This window comes from Lathamus discolor, chromosome 15 (assembly GCF_037157495.1).
Source record: "Lathamus discolor isolate bLatDis1 chromosome 15, bLatDis1.hap1, whole genome shotgun sequence".
Taxonomy (NCBI): Eukaryota; Metazoa; Chordata; class Aves; order Psittaciformes; family Psittacidae; genus Lathamus; species Lathamus discolor.
The window spans coordinates 11,082,447-11,098,970 of record NC_088898.1 but is presented as its reverse complement, the minus strand read 5'-3'; the positions used below and the strand labels follow the sequence as shown (position 1 = coordinate 11,098,970).

The following is a 16,524-nucleotide window of genomic DNA, read 5'->3' as shown; positions in this document are numbered from 1 at the left end:
CATCTAGAAGAGCCCAAAAGATAGGTTTAAGAATCACTACATAGAAGAGTGTGCAGAAGATAAGCTGGAAGATGGGGCGGGAAATACAAGGAGAGAACTGTGCCAGCGCCTCAGCACCCTCACAGGGAAGAGCTTCTGCCTAAGAGCTCCTCTCAGTCTCCCCTCTGGCAGGTTAAAGCCATTCCCCTTGGCCTGTCCCTACAGGCCCTTGTAAGAAAGAAGTATTAATTGGAAATAACAAGTTGTTTGTATGAATAAGTGCAAATGCAAAGGGTGGCTTACCCCAGTGGTGGCACCTGCACACACGAAAGGACGCTGCAAAGGAGATCGAATCTCCACATTCTTTACCAGATGGAGCCATTCTTTACTTTGGGACTGAGTCAGAAGCCCCTGGTGAGGACCAGCAGGATGCACAGAGTGCAGGATTCAAGAGGCCTCCCTTCACGCCCCACAGCAGGGAGCCAGGCCTGGGCCAGCCTGGGCCACTACCCTAAGCCCTCCCAAAGGGTCTATAAGAAAACACCAAACAAACCCATAGCTGCCCCAGCACAACCTGCAAATCTCTCAGGCTTTTAAGTTTGGTGCAGGACAAGACCCATCTGCCTACCAACACCTGAAGTCACTTTAAGCAGCAACAGGAATGAGAACAATAAGAAGCAAATGCCAGGCAAGGAGTTCTTGGCACATGGAGATGTGTAACATGACTGACAAGTCATTTGAGTGAAATGACTTTAATGAAGGACAAACACAAACTCTGTACACAACTACGTGTTCCTGGTGACACTAGTTTGAGACTGGTGGGACAACGCCCAAACCATCTCTCTTGTATTCAGTGACAAGGATCCAAACCTTTCTCCTGGCCTTTGCAATAACATTTACATGTCTTTGGGCACAAGGTGGTCAACATTCAACTTCTCTCAAATCAGAATGAGGCAGATATAAAGCAGGCTGGGAGGGGTCTATTTTTATCTTTGATTGTCCAAGCACAGATCAAAGGCTCTGCAATACAGTAACACTCCAAAGGCTTTTGATAGTGAAAGGATGTTTGTCTGGTCACCATAGAGAAAGCAATGCAAAACATCCTGTCCGTGGCACGATAAGGTATCAGGATGAGAAGCGGAGCTGGGGCTCTGGGGCAGGCACTGGGAACGAGTTTGTTTAAATGACTTGTGCAAGTCTGGCAGAGATGAGATATTAATTATTTCTGCAGAAGTCAGAGCCTGCCCAGGATCCGGGCCAAGCAGACATCTGAAGAGGAAACATCCTGTGCACCAGGGTGCACAGGTGATCCCTGTGCATTTAACAGCAACACACTGTGTGGGCTGGATATCTCCAGTTCTGGCACAGTAGAAATACATCTGAAATGAAGCAGCATGTGCCTCTCCTCCAAAAGGCAGGGGGTCAAAGCTGCTATGGGAGTCCACATCAATGTTCGTTGTCCCCATATATGTTAGAGACTTTTCGCTTCCCAGATATTTCATTGCAAGTTGTGGCTGATCAGCTCTGAATCATCTCACAAGGTGGTAGCCAGCTAGGAGGTTATACGGCAATTTCATAGAGTCAGAGACTGGTTTGGGTTGGAAGGGACCTTAAAGCTCATCAGCTTCAGCCCCTGCCACGGGCAGGGACACCTTTCACTAGAGCAGCTTGCTCCAAGCCCCTGTGTCCAACCTGGCCTTGAGCACTGCCAGGGATGGGGCAGCCACAAACTCCCAGAAAAACAGAAACAAGTAAGATTTGAGATCACAGCACTCTCTGCTCACTTCTTCTCTTCTGGAAATGGAGAACCAAGGCCCCAGACTGCTGCAGGGACTAGATAACACTAGCTGCCATGTGGCACAGCTTCTTGGACTGAGCCAGAGGACCTGGTCTCAGCATGGCACAGGAGGAATGTGCTGGGCACCTCCTGCCAACCCGCTGCCTGTTGGGCATGGGTGAGTAACCAGTGCAGTTACACAGTGAGCAGCAGGCCTTCCCCAGGGAGTGCATGTGGGAGTTATAAACATACCCCATGCACATGACTAACCTCAGCAGCCTTCCTATGGTCATCGCCGTTCTCCAGCATCTGGACATCCACACCAAGGCAGCGAAGATAGCGCCCGAGGCCTTGCAGCATGTTATCACAGACCACACTGAACTCCTTTGGAGAGATGGGAGCAGGGCGACATAAGGTCTCCGTTCTGGACCCTTGGCATTGCTACAGAAAGGGAAGAGATCCGTAAGGAGCACGACAGAAAGCTGCCTTCCATACATTTGTGTGTTGCTTCCCTACAGTCACCTGCCACGGCAAATTCAACTGTCCCCTTCCACCTGTATTAAATTTCCCCCCATGCTCTATCTGCAACACCCCCCGTTCCTGCTTCACATCCCTTCTACACCTCTCACCTACCACTTGGGCAGGAGGCAGCACATGATGAGGCTCATTCTGAAACAGCTCCTCACTCACTGGCCACACAGCCTGAGGATCTGCAGCCTTCCAATGGAGAAATCCCAACCTGGCCTTCTATGCCCTACACAGCCATTCGTTTTCATCACGGCACAGAAACACATCTTCAAGACTCCTATTCCCCTACAGAATTAGACTGCAACTAATGTACATGTGCCAATGTTACGATCTGGGGAGGGGATCTGGCAGACAAACAGGTAGACAAAGCAACCATGCCAGCTTTGTTACCTTCGAAAGATTAAAAATACGCAGTGCCTGAATTCTGTTTATTTCCAATGGCTGCTGCTGGGAGAGTTCCTGCAGTTGGAGATGCCCTTGGGAGGCTCCCAGAAGTACAATAGCTAAATTCATGGAGCAGGGAAGTCATTAAGGAACCTCCAATGTTCAGCTTTTGCCTCCAGGAACTTGAATCAGCTGCAATGACTGAAGGACACAGGCACCATCTATGCAGGGCTACTCTGTCTTTCGAAACAGAGAGTTCCTGCAGCATTGCAGACGGGCTGTGCAGGAGCTCTACCAATGTGCTGCTGCACCTCCCAGAAGCTGGCACATCCAAAGCTCTGCAGCACTGGGTAGACTTGTGCAAGGACCTTGGTGGATGCAGCTGAGACATCAGTGTTGTGACAAGGGATCAAGCTGACCATCCCAAGCCGAGGTAGCTGGAAGACACTAACCCTGTGCTGCTGCTTGTGTTGTAGCAGATGGGAGGGAGCAGCAGCTGGTTCTCAGTGCGTGTTTACTCAATGACCAGCAATGTCCAAGGTAGCTTTTTTTTCCTCACGTTTCATGCGAGCAGAGACCAAAAAGCTTATAAAGGAGAAAAGTGTCATTAGCCCCACTTCAGATAGTGGAGCAGGGAACACTGGGAAAGAGAGCTTGGAGCTGTGCAGGATGCAGAGTCAGGAGGACTCTGCCTGTTTGAGTCCCAGTCCAGGTTTTACCAGTTACCTCTCACTTAGTGAATCTGACTGTACAGAACAGAGATGACCTGTGAGTTCACAAGGTAATTCAAGCGTGAAGTACTTACTTTTCCCATCTCTGCAGCAGCCAGTCAGATCTGTTGTAAGGTACAACATTCCCATGAACAGAGTGCTTAGGAAACTACCGGGCAGCTCTGTGTTTTACTGCTTAAGACTAATGGCATACTGTCCATTTACACACACTTGATAAGGAGGATCCTGAAAAGGTGGCTATAATCAACAGCCTCTCAGTCCAACCATGGAAGATGCCATTGACTTCAGGAGCTAAATATGCATTTGGGACTATCCAGAAGGATACAGAGCCATAGTGAGTCTTCTCAGGTAATAAACTACACTGGTTTTCTGCTGATGCTTTCATAGGTGCATAAGCAACCAGATGGGACCATTTTAAAAGTAAAACTCTACAACAGAGAGGGACCAATCACATTCCAAGATATTTAAACAGAGCCACCCAGCTCCACGTTATGACCTGTGGAGTTTTAAAGCTCTGCCACAACACACATTGCAGGGGAAGCCAGGCATGGAGTACATGATGCTGAGCAGGGAGACAGAGACAAGCCATCAGCAGAAAGGCTTTTTTGATGGAGTTTGGTTTTAATTTTGCAGGCACAGTAAAGGAGGCATTCCCAAAGCAAAACCAAAGTGTAGCTCAGTTAGAAACAAAAGTAAGGAATAAGACACTTAGGCCACAGAATTCAAGCCCACACCACTGGGGAAATGTAGAAGGAACATTTCTACAAGCAAGACTCTGCCACACAGACCTGCACTGAGCTTTTGAGAAGACAAAGGACCCTGAAATTGCAGGGAGAGCTGAAACAAGGCACGCAGAGGAGAAAGCACATCTTGGCAGTGCAGGGAGGGGTAAGGAAGAGCTTTGGTGCAATAGTCCTGAGAACAGACAGCAAACAGGCATGCCATGCATAGCTAATGGCATGACTGAGAGACAAGGCAACATATGATTTGCAGGGGTCTTGAGCAACACGCAGCTCTTTGAAGATGTTTACAAACCTGTCCAGAAGGTGACAGTGCCTCTTGTTTATTCAGCTGCTTCTTTGCCTTGGGTTTTATGCTCTCCTTTCCCACCAGACTCTCTGTCAGGTCTGAGCTCAGCCCAAAGCTCTCTGGATCCTTACAGAGTTTCTCGTAGATCTCCAGCAAACAGTAGGCATCTGAAGCTGAAGATACAGGAATATGAACCTCAGCATCTTTCCTGATGCAAGGAGCAGCCCTCACCTTTGTACATGCAACACAAACCACCTGTGAAGCTCCAACTTACTAATGTCATCCTTTGCACTCTTTCACTGATGTAGTGAGCATCACAGCCTAACACCACCACAGAGTCAAGGTAGAGGAGCTCAAAAAGCCACAGGTTCTCTGCTGTCTCTGGCTCTAAGGCAACTCAAACTGTAGTGTGCCTGTTCCAACCACCTCAGACAGCTTCAGCCAAGCCATTTTACTCTCCATTGTTCCTGAGCAGCAGCTTGCCCACGGTTTATTACCGCATCCCAGCTCTGGGAAGGTAACTTCCCCTTAGATGCAATATCTGACAAAGTAATAACCGAGTTGTTTGCAATCCCCTGCCCACACGCGCTGCCATGCAGCTCCTGCTCCTTGCAACGGGAACTGTCAAAGTCTCCAAGCCAGTTTTACGAGTCCTGGTGATTAACTTTTGTGGGAACTGTGTCAGCTTCAAGGATAGCTGAATTGAACACAGGGCTGGTTCACTCCACTAGACTGTCCTTTGATGCCTCAGGAAAAGACTGAGACCCAGACTTGTGGCTCTGGGGTAATCAGCAATAAACTCCACTGGTCCCTCCACAATACTAAGGCTGTGCTGCAGTTTCTGACACCATGTCTATCCATTTTTAACTGCTCTAACAAGCACTTCACTGTGACAAATGAACACAGCACTTGTTCCACAGAAAGGCTGTGTAATGAGGCAGAAGGAAGTGGACTTTATTCCTTTCAGTTATTGAGAGGAGTTTCCACTGAGGTGATGTTTCATCAGACAAAATCTGCAAAGCACAGGAATTCTTTTATAAGGGAAATAATGAATCACTGGACAGTTTAAACATCAACCACCAAAGCCATGTCCGCAAAGGACAAACGTAACATGTGCTGGCTTCTCTGAGCAGGAGCTAATCTGCAAAGCCACTTTCTTCTTTTTCTACCGAATGACTTTTCCAGTGACACAGAACAACCCAGCCTGTAACAGACAATCTGTAGCACCTTGCCACACTCAGTGACCAGACCTGCATAGAGGATCTGCTCCTCCCGGAGAGGCCGTTTCTCCCAGTTAGAAAGTTGCTCTGTTTTATCTAGAGGTTTCCCCAGCACATATTGCACCAAGAGGCTGAGTCCTTTCTCTGGCTGCTTGACTCCTCTTCCCTCGTCGCTCTGCTCCAGGGACAGGACATCGACCTCCCGGCCACCCTTCTTCCAGTCAATGGAGCGCTTCTGCAGCTGATGGGAAGGAAAAAATAGAAACCACCTGGTTAGAAACCAACTTGTACAACATCTCCTGTTCCAGTGGGCGGGGCCATGCAGCAACCCTATCATCTTTATCTCTTGCCCGGCATATTGAATCCCTTGTCTCAGACAAGGGCTGGGATGGCACTAGATATATACGGCGTCTGGTTATTTGTTTAACAAACACATGCTGGAAAGAAATCTGTTTCATAGCCAAGGAAGGGAAAAGAAGTGCACTGTTGTAGAGCATTGCATCAGAGTAACCACAGCAGAGTGGAGCTCTGGCTGGGACTTCTCAGAGGTCTGCAGGGTGCTCAGCAGTGCTGGAGGCCGTTGGGCACCGATTCAGTAAGAGAATAGCAGCAGTAGTTCAGCACCTTTCTCCTCCTAGTTCCAGTGAGAAAAGGCATTCCTGTGACACAGTGGGCAGCTGCCCTTCTGCGGCTGCCACATATCAGATTAAACTGAGCCAGTGGCTGTTGGCAGGTACCTCAGACCCTGCAGCACTTCCCAGGTTAAACTATCAGTCCCAAAGATCTGGGTTCACCCCAACCCACAGCCTTCAGCACACTCCGTACATTTCAGCCATGAAAATGGTTGAAGTGCTTATTTCTGCAGACTGTTACAAACTGTGTGCAACCCCACAGCAGAAATCCCTGTGCTGAATTCACCAGCAGCCCTCCTGCGAGCATTAACTCCAAAACATCTGCTCCAATACTGCATGCTCTTGGATACCAGAATTCCTACAAGAATTTACTGTTTACGACTTATGCTCAGCCACCATCCTCTACCTGAATGGAGCTATGTCTCCATTTTAATTGCTCTTTCCTAGCTTTTATAAAGGGTATGAAACAGTTGTGAGTATATCAAGATCTAACTTTTTAGCTGAAAACTAAATGCTTCCGTCTTTTTACAGAATCACATTACCCTCAACATCACAAGTGGAAAAGGTCTGCTTTCTCATTAGGCATCTCCCTGCCAACACAGGACACAAAAAGACAATGTTGTGAATTCATGACAGTTATATACAAACAAATGCAGCAGACACAGTTTTCCATATCTTCATGTGTTCATCCTTACTCGTTTGTCCACTGTGAGTAGGTCCACCACGCCTTGGGCTTTCCTATCTGTGTCTTTCAAAGCAGACCATGTGGCTGCAAGGTTGCTAAGGTCTCCAGACATCCCATAACCTGGAGGAAAGAAAAGCCCAAATCACACAGGTAGGAAAACCCAGATCGTGGGGCTGATGCACCGAAGCTTTTTCTAGTTCAGAGCCACAATGCTGACAATATCTGTATGAACCAGTGAAAAGACTGTTCAGACAGGGAGCAAGGGAGGCTCCTGACTCTCCTGTTCCTAACACATCTTGCAGATCTCTCCTTGATCTTGCAGATGAAAACTGGGACAGAAGAGGTGGATGAAGAATGTGGAGTTTAAGGTCAACTTACTTGGAATCTGCTGTGTCAGTGAAAGGCAGTTTGGAATTTGCCCTTGAACTCCAGATTTAACAACTGCCAAAAGCCTCCAAACAGGCTCTAAAGCCAGGTATGGTAAACTGGAGAGCTCTGGTGTCCAGCACAGCAGCTCTGGGACAGGGCCAGCAAATCCAGAAAGCTCTAGATGGCAGACTTCCCTAGACCACTGGAGGCTAGGTGCAAGTTGGGGTTTAAGTGTGGAACTAAGACTATCCCAAGTCTGAGGGGGGATTCTATTATATCAGAAATCTGGGGTCCGACCTGAAATGGGAAGACATTTCTATCAATCCCCTGCTTCCTGGCATGGCAGTATTTGAATAGCCGGGGTTACACAAGCTGGTTCCATGAAAAGTGAATTTAGAGAATGACAAATCCAAGAGGATCTAGGAATTGTACAAAGTAAGCTGGATATGAAGACCTGAGGTGGGGGGAAGAGAAGTACATTACCTAGTTTAGTGATGGATGCATCTGAATAGAGCATTTGGATGAAATGGGGAAGCTTCTCCTTCTCACCATCCACCTCAGCTTGCTGGAAAAGCCGGGGCAGGTCAAGCAGGAACACCTCATCCTTCAGAGCAATCTGAAGGAGGGAGACACGGGGCTTCCCAACCATACCAAAAGAAGGCCTCCACTCCATGTCAATGCCAACAACCTGTGCGGGCTGCAACACAGACAAAAGCCTTCTTCACTTAGGGACTGTACACTTAGAATCCCAGACTCATTTGTGCTGGAAAGGACCTTAAAGCTCATCCAGCTCCAACCCCTGCCACGGGCAGGGACACCTTCCACTGGAGCAGCTTGCTCCAAGCGCCTGTGTCCAACCTGGCCTTGAGCACTGCCAGGGATGGGGCAGCCACAGCTTCTCTGGGCACCCTGTGCCAGTGTCCCACCACCCTCAGAGGAAAGAATTTCTTCCTCGTATCCAACCTAAACATCCCTTGTTTAAGTTTGAAAGCAGCCTGGACAATCCTTGTCCAGAACATGAGCAGTTCCTTTCCAACAACTGCAGCTCTTTGCTAGTGTGCAAACTTATACAGAGAAAAGTAACTTCCATAGCACTTCCATAACTTTCCAAGTTATCCCTGCAGGGACCTTTCCTGGCACAACAATTCCCAGTGTGTTGCCCAAATTGGACAAGCCTAAGGGAAGCAGCTGTTCTTGACTTGAGGAGGGAGACATTTCATGCCAGTGGCCCACATCCAACCCTGTGTCCCAGCCTGCTGTGGAGTTTCTGCTCCTTGACCCTGCAAAGTAAATACCAGAGTAACACTCACCTGCAGCACCTTTTCCCAGCACTGCTGCGTCTCTTCCCATGTCTGCAGGAAGTGAATATTTGCCCGTGGAATGGGAAGTTGGTAATAGTCCTTCTTCTTACTCTCTTCATAATTATCTGCTTTTGTGGCTTCTTCAACTCTGCACAGAATCAGATGCAACAGCTTTAGGCCATGTAATGAGAGGAAATCCTGGATTGGAGGAACAGCAGAAATCTTAAGCTCCTTATTTCCTCCCCTAGCCCTCCAGTTCCCCAAGGCACTCAACTCTCTCACCCTCTCTTTCCTCACTTCCCCTGCAGTCTCAGCCTCTTTCATTCTCTCTCTCGATTCCTGTCACACAATGGCTCTGAACCCAAGATCTTACCACACACAGGCACTGTGCCCACTGCAGAGAGCACCCAGCCCCAGACACCTGCGGGAGCCCAAGTCCCCAGCCCTGTCTTCGGTGCTCAGTTCTGCTTCCTAGAACTGACTCAACGTGGATGACAAAGTTGGGCAGCTCTTTCCACATCCAAAGGTAACACATTTTAGATTTACTGTTTTTTGCTGTAGAGGTTAACATGGAAGTCTGCTGGCTCCCACAAGTGTAACAGAACAAAGTCAGGTCTGACGAGTGCTCTGTCCAAACGGGAGCTTCACACATCCCCACAGCACAAACTGCCTCCGTAAGACACTTGGACTGCTCCACACCAAGGTCACTGCCAGCTAGGAATGAGTGAATCTGCCTCATCGTTTCATAGTGCAACAGCCTGGGAAGGCGTCATGATCTCCCTGATGCCATCCAGCATCTCCTCCATCCCCTTCCCTGTGAAATGCCCACAAAGGTTGCACAAGAACATTTGTCCTGGATTGCACAGGGATGAGATGAGAAAAGCTCAGAAATAGTTTCCAACCCACCTAGATTTAGAGGAAGACAGCCCCAGAGTGAGCCTGCACTGCACCCTGCACTTAGCTTTCAGATGGCACCATGCAGAGGAAACCAGTATCTGTGATGGATACTCTGGGAATGTTGGGAGACGCAGGCACGAGCTAACTGACTTCCTATGGCAGGATCTTACACAGCACATTTTCTTTCTGAAGTGTGGCAGAGTCTCTTGCAGTGGCCTGGAGCTGGGAGGTCAGCACATTGCTGGGGTGCCTCAGCCAGATGATGCAATCAGAGGAAAGAAATTAATGACAAATATCTATCTATTTTGGACATGTCACAGATTTCTGGATAGTCTCTTTCCCATAAAGATTTGAATAGTTTATTAGTTGAGGAACTATTCACTAACCTTCTGTTTAGGGGTCTGTGTGACTAATTCTGTAGCACAGCAGCTTCCACTGTACAAACACTCTTTCCTGGGGGTTTGTGTGCATGGGGAAGTCAATATTTGTGTAAGGTATTTAATGAAGGGGTGCAGCCTCGGCTCTCCAGCAATATTCTCACCTGCTGAGATCAGGAGCCACATGTGGTGTGAGCAGCTGCAGAGCTGATGCCATTTATACGCTGGTACCGCCTTGTTCTCTGCAATGTGAACATCCTCTCTGCGAACCTGCTGCTTTGTTAGCTCAACAGATAAGGCAGGCAGACTGTTTGACTGGGTTCCATGGCTCTGCTGACTTGACAACAGCTACTACAGCAGGTGTGGGACGAGATGAGTAAAAGGGGTTTACCCATCCAGCACAGCTCCTCGTGAGCAGCAGAGCACACCCCAGTCAGCATGCCTCCACTCCACCCGCACACAACATAGGATTCCCAGGGCACAGGGATGATGTGATGGTTTCTATCCTTCTAGATGTACAGAGTCTGTGGCTAAATCTCACTCCTGCTCACCAGCCCTTTGTGTTTTGAGGGATTACCCCTCATGCAAAACCCTTGTGGTTACCAGCTGGTGGTTGGTGCAGCTTTAGGAGGGAGGAAGAGGGCAGCTCCAGCAGCACACCAGAGCAAAGCAGAAGCATGTCCTAGACACACAAGAGTTTCCTGTGCTCCAAGAAAGCAGTGTCTGTCTGCAGCAGTGGGCTTTGCAGATGGTGTTTCGAGTGCGATTACATCTGTGTCACATTTCTGAGGTTACATGGGGCTTGAACACAAACCAGTGCAAATCTGCGTTATGGAAAGATCAGATCCATGAAGCTCAGCACACAAACTCTTCAAGGCCATCTGTGAGACCCTCCCAAAATCATCAGCATTAAAAAATAATACACTGTTGTCTCATCCACCTTCTGTGTAACCCAGATCAGACAAATTTATGCTCAAAAATTACAATTTTTAGTTATGAAAGATGCAGTTTTTGCAGCTCTTCCAGAAGAAGGGGATTTGCAGTGATTTTGAAGGCAGCAAACCTGATGTGAAACTGTTAGAGGAGGTAACCTGCTCAGTCTCAGCCTTGGTCATCTTAAAATGGTCTCCTTGTTCCCTAGTGAGATATTGGTGTTAAGCAGGCAGCCAGTGACAGGTCCTAACTGCTGGCTGGAGTTCATAATTCTGGCATATGGCACCAGTAGGAAAGTTTTGCACTAAAAACATTAAGCAAAGGAAGCGCCCAAATCATCTCATTCAATTGCACGTTATGCAGGAACAGGAGAAAGCCCCAGACCACGTGAGGTAGGAGATGAGCATGGGCATGGGCATGCAATTCATGCAACAGCCACGGTGAGAGGAACGCTGCCTTTGCTCTCACACCAAGAGCACAGGGCTTAAAGTGTCCAACTTGCTGCTCAGGGAGCCCTGATCATCACTTGCCTGCTGGCTTTATTTCTCCCCAAACAGGCAATGGATGGCGTCTTCATCAACTGCTCCTGGACACACAGTCAAGTGTAAATCAGGTTCAGATTTCAACCATATACACTGAGAAGTTCAGCTCCACATAGGAAGTTACTCCCTTGTATTACAGATTTCAAGGGCTATGTTTGCAGGATGCTAAAGATACGGGATATCAGCTTGCACAGAGTAGTAAATAGTTACCTCGTGGGAGTGGTCAAGGATTTCCCACAAACTTTCCTCTAATCTCACCTGGCTTCTGAACTCGAAATGCCAATATCCAAGCTAAAAAACTCCCAACACATTCCATCAGTGAGGGTGAAAGAGAGACCTCAGCAATGGTGCCAAGTCTGAAGAAGTGGAGCTAGAGATGAGCTCTTAGGCAGAAACTCTTCCCTGTGAGGGTGCTGAGGCGCTGGCACAGGCTGCCCAGAGAAGCTGAGGCTGCCCCATCCCTGGCAGTGCTCAAGGCCAGGTTGGACACAGGGGCTTGGAGCAAGCTGCTCCAGTGGAAGGGGTCCCTGCCCGTGGCAGGGGTTGGGACTGGATGAGCTTTAAGTTCTCTTCCAATCCAAACCATTCCATATTTCTATGATTCTAAGTCACATCAAGCACAACACCTGGAATATGGTGTCTGATGTGTATGACAATGGAAGAATCCTAAAGAACCCCAAAATCACCACTACTTTCTCTCTTCTGGTTTTGACAAAAGCCTGGACTCAACCTGAAACATGTCACTGCTCCTCGAACGACAGCGAGACTGTGAGAGGTGTTGCTTTCCAACCATGCCGCCCACAGTTCTGCGTTTCCATTGAGCTTCCAGGGATAAGTCCTGTTCTGTGCACAGAATCCAACTGGATGAATTCCTGCATACGAAATGCTGCTCGATTGTAGCAGGCCAGCGAGGTGACTACCTGAATCCTCTGAACCCAAATGGCAGCCTGCAGCAGTGCAGCAGTTCAGCTCACAAAGACGTGTGGGCACAGAGCTGTATGGTGATGGACCACCAGCCAGCCCTCAGCCAGCCCAGCTTCCAGCTCTGTGCAGTCCTGGCTGAGATCCTAACAGGACCCTCATGCAGCACCATCTGCAAGCTCTGCAGCTCCCGAAGGCTTCAGCAGCCTGCAGATGGGCAGGCCTTTCTGCAGCGAAAATAAAAGATTTAAAAAAGGGTGCCAAACGTGGCTATCTGAATCACCTGCTTAAACACCTGGTGAGCAGAGTCACCAAAGCATGGAGATACACCACCACTCACGTGAGTGTAAATGTGAATTACTGGGGCTCAGCAAATCACTTCCATTGAGACCTTTTTTCACACAGAGCCATTCTTCCTCCCTACAGCAGAGCTGAGCAACTGCCTGGTTGGTCCATGGAAATCTTGGCCATTTCCTCAAAGAGACATCGCACAGAAGACCCAGAACCAAAACTACAAAGCCCTGCTACTCCTCCAGCTCTGGCCTGCTGTGGGGATCAGACACCACTCCCACTTTAGGTGGCTTGTATGTGCCTTCCTACATTTGCAGTCTCTTCCCAACTGCGCACAGCTTTCACTCCACCCAGCATGGAACCTGGCCACCCTCCTCCCTCCATCCTTCCCCTCTGCTCCTCCTTCACCAGCAGGTTCACAGAAATCCTTGACTGGGACTGTTTGCATAGTTCTGTGCCCTTGAAACCAAGGAGTTGCAAGAACCCTTCTCAATATAAGGAGTTTCCAATCCCTTTTTTTACCTCTGCCTTTATACTGTTGCTTCAGGTCATGCCCCAGGATGAAGCTCCCATTGGGAGAGGAACTGCAGCTACTGCAGGCTGATAGGCTGCACAAAACATGGGGGTCCCAGAGCAGGAGAGGAACCATGGCACTGGGTTATTGGGGTTGCAATAGAGGAAGAAAAGGGGACAGAGGCTAATCAGGGGGCTAAGGGCTTCTTAAGCTCACTTGGTAGATTTGTGTCAGTGAGTCTGTTACTATCCCAAATTCAATGAATGCAACTCTTCTGGTATCTGACCCCAAATGTCAAAAATTCCCATTACTTCTGAAAGCTTTGGATGAAGCAAAAATTACAGACTGGGATGAAAAATGGTTTCTGAGCTGTCAAAGGAGGGAGAAAATAAGTGCATTAGAAAAATCTAAGGAACTTTAAAATGATTTCCTTGGTTATAAGTCTCCTAAAAGGCATTAAAAAAAAAGTAGAGTGGGGACCAGAGAGTATAGAAAACTGTGACAGATGCCTAATCAGCTCAGAATAGACGGATACTCAGGTACTACACACATCTCATTTGCACTGCTGATCTGGCAGAGGATGTCTGAAGACCCCCCTGCAGCACACAGCAATCTCATACAGCTTCTAAGTACTCAGGAGTGAGTTTAAAATGTACCTTCACAGCCATTTCCAAGCTGATGAGAAGCAAACGCAGCATGTACAAAGCTCAGATGTGATCTGAGTAAATGGAGGAAGATTCTGCGAAATCATCTCCCCAAGGAAACATTATGGCAGGTTACTTTAAGCAAATATGCAGTCCTTGTATTATAAGAAGTCTACATGGAAAAGGCATGAAACAGAGTATATACCTCTCTTGGATCTGAAGCTTTTGAAGCTCATCAGCTACTCTGCAAGGTAGCATTTCCTTGGGCAAATTGCAGCGTTGGGCCCATCTTGCTGCTGTGTTCAGATCACAGTAACTGGTGAGCAGCTGTATCAGGTGTCCCTGAAGCCATCGATTCTCTCCAACTGTGCTCTAAAAGGGGAATCAAGGGAGAAGGAAGACTGTCAGAGCAATTTCCACAATGGGTGTTTCTACCCCCAAGAAGACAGCATGCCTGGAGGTCCTGGACTAGTGCAGGAAGGAACAAGAATCCCCCCACTGCAGGAGTGGTGTTGTACAAACCTAGTCAGTGCTGCACTTCTCTGCCAAGAGATGAAGAACTTTAACTGAGAGCTCATCAGGGTACCTGGGACTCAGCACAGCCATTTGCTCAGGGAACACCACATTGCAGGTGTGGCACAGACAAGCAAGGGTAAAGCAATACTATTTCGTGTGACTGATGATTAGCATTTTATTTGCTCAGATGCTAATTATATTAAGCAAAATCAGAACCAGTGACAGTAAAGGTTTTTGGGGTCATTATGCAGGCAATTCATACAATCCCAGCCTGGTTTGTGTTGGAAGGGACCTTAAAGCTCATCCAGCTCCAACCCCTGCCACGGGCAGGGACCCCTTCCACTGGAGCAGCTTGCTCCAAGCGCCTGTGTCCAACCTGGCCTTGAGCACTGCCAGGGATGGGGCAGCCACAGCTTCTCTGGGCACCCTGTGCCAGTGCCTCAGCACCCTCACAGGGAAGAGCTTCTGCCTAAGAGCTCAGCTCAGTCTCCCCTCGGGCAGGTTCAAGCCATTCCCCTGGTCCTGTCCCTATAGGCCCTTGCCCCTCTCCAGGTTTCCTGCAGCCCCTTTAGGCACTGGAGCTGCTCTCAGGTCTCCCCTTCAGGAGCCTTCTCTTCTCCAGGCTGCCCCAGCACAGCTCTCTCAGCCTGGCTCCAGAGCAGAGCTGCTCCAGCCCTCACAGCATCTCCATGGCCTCCTCTGGCCTCGCTCCAACAGCTCCAGGTCCCTCTTGTGCTGCTGCCCCAGAGCTGGATACGGGATGCAGGGGGGGATCTCCCCAGAGCGCAGCAGAGGGGCAGGATCCCCTCCCTGAGCTGCTGCTCACGCTCTGGGGGTGCAGCCCAGCACACATGAAGGGTTTGGGGCTCAAGGGCACAGTGAAGTGCATCCAGTCTCCCCCAGCCTGTGTTTGTGCTTGTCCCAGAGCCCCTCAGCCAGCTGAGCAGTTCACTCCTCTCACCAGGGTGATTTACACATGGCTCTACCTTAGAAGTACATATTGCCAAGAATACTTAATTGCCAAAACAAGTTGAAGCTGCATGGAGGATCAGGATCTGGATGTGTATGTAACGATACGACTACATTGCTGCAGGCACCGCCACCAAGTATTTTTCAGCGTGGTAAAATGCTCAGATACGCACTAGAAGTCACCCCCACCCTCCACACTCGCCCCTGCCCTCTCTCCCTCCTTCACTGCCACCACGCAGCGCTTGCAGGGCCAGAGGCTGCTCCCAGGGACCCCAGGCACCTTCCTCTTCCTCCCTGCGTGCACAAACACAGGCGGGCTGGGTTGGAGGCTGGGGCCGCGGGGCTTCATTCCTCACATTCCTTCAGTAACCAGAAGGTGAGAAGTTGCCTTCAAAGCAGACACCCTGCACAGGGATCAGGAAACAAACCTGCTGATGGCCTCAAGGGGGAAGGGGAGGAAAACAGAAAGCACAAAAGGAATGACCCACCCCAGAGAGACACAGGAGGGGGTAGAGGCTTGGACAAAAAGCCCTGGCGAAATCCACCATCCCAGGGAGTGCAAGGAGAAGCCAGCCTGGTCCTAAAAACTGCAGCCTCAGCACGACTCTGCACTCCTGTGCCTATGCCAAATGCCAAACCACATTTCTTCTCATGGATATGGGGAGGAATATTGTTACTGCTGCTCCTAAGAAGCTGGTGGCTCAGCTGGGAGCTGGTGTCAGTGGGACGGGGGTCCAGCAGTTAAGCAGAGGCTCAACTGTGGGGAGAAGCAGGAAAGGAAACAGAAGGAAAGGGCAGAGCAGGGCAGGACAAGCTCTCATGGTAACACTGCATTTCCTCCTGAATCTCTCCTCCTGGCCATGCCAGCCCTCATCCATGTGCACCTCTATCATTTCTGCCTCACGCAGCCAAACGCAGCCAAGCACCTAACACATGAAGGGTCTTTGAACCACTCCGGCTGTGTCTGCCAAGCCACTTCCCAGAGTCCTTCCCCAAAAGAACATATTTTCTTATTAACACCCCAGAGCAATTCCCTCTTGTAGCTTCCCCCGTGTCCATCCTGTTGTCTTTCTGCCTTTTTTCGAGAACACAAACTCTTCGGGCTGGATCTCTCTTCAGTTCACCCTGAGTAAATGCTTCATAAATCTCATCCTGGCAGCTCAGTCCTGGCAATAATGAGGTGCAGATTGCTATTTTTTTCTCTTTTTAATTTTAGTGATAACAGATTTATCCTTGCAGCTACAAACCCAGCTCTGGACAGAAGGTCACCCTCTCCAGAGATATT

General features: G+C 49.1%; 1 protein-coding gene across 1 annotated transcript in view; it reads right to left on the bottom strand.

Moving 5' to 3' along the window:
• EXD3 (exonuclease 3'-5' domain containing 3) overlaps window positions 1-16,524 on the bottom strand; it is a 288,670-nt gene that overhangs the window by 135,991 nt on the left and 136,155 nt on the right. The window contains 7 exon segments of the mRNA XM_065695336.1: window positions 2,027-2,197; window positions 4,435-4,601; window positions 5,679-5,889; window positions 6,976-7,085; window positions 7,818-8,031; window positions 8,645-8,783; window positions 13,960-14,126. Of these exon segments, the coding sequence (XP_065551408.1) occupies window positions 2,027-2,197; window positions 4,435-4,601; window positions 5,679-5,889; window positions 6,976-7,085; window positions 7,818-8,031; window positions 8,645-8,783; window positions 13,960-14,126 (1,179 nt within the window).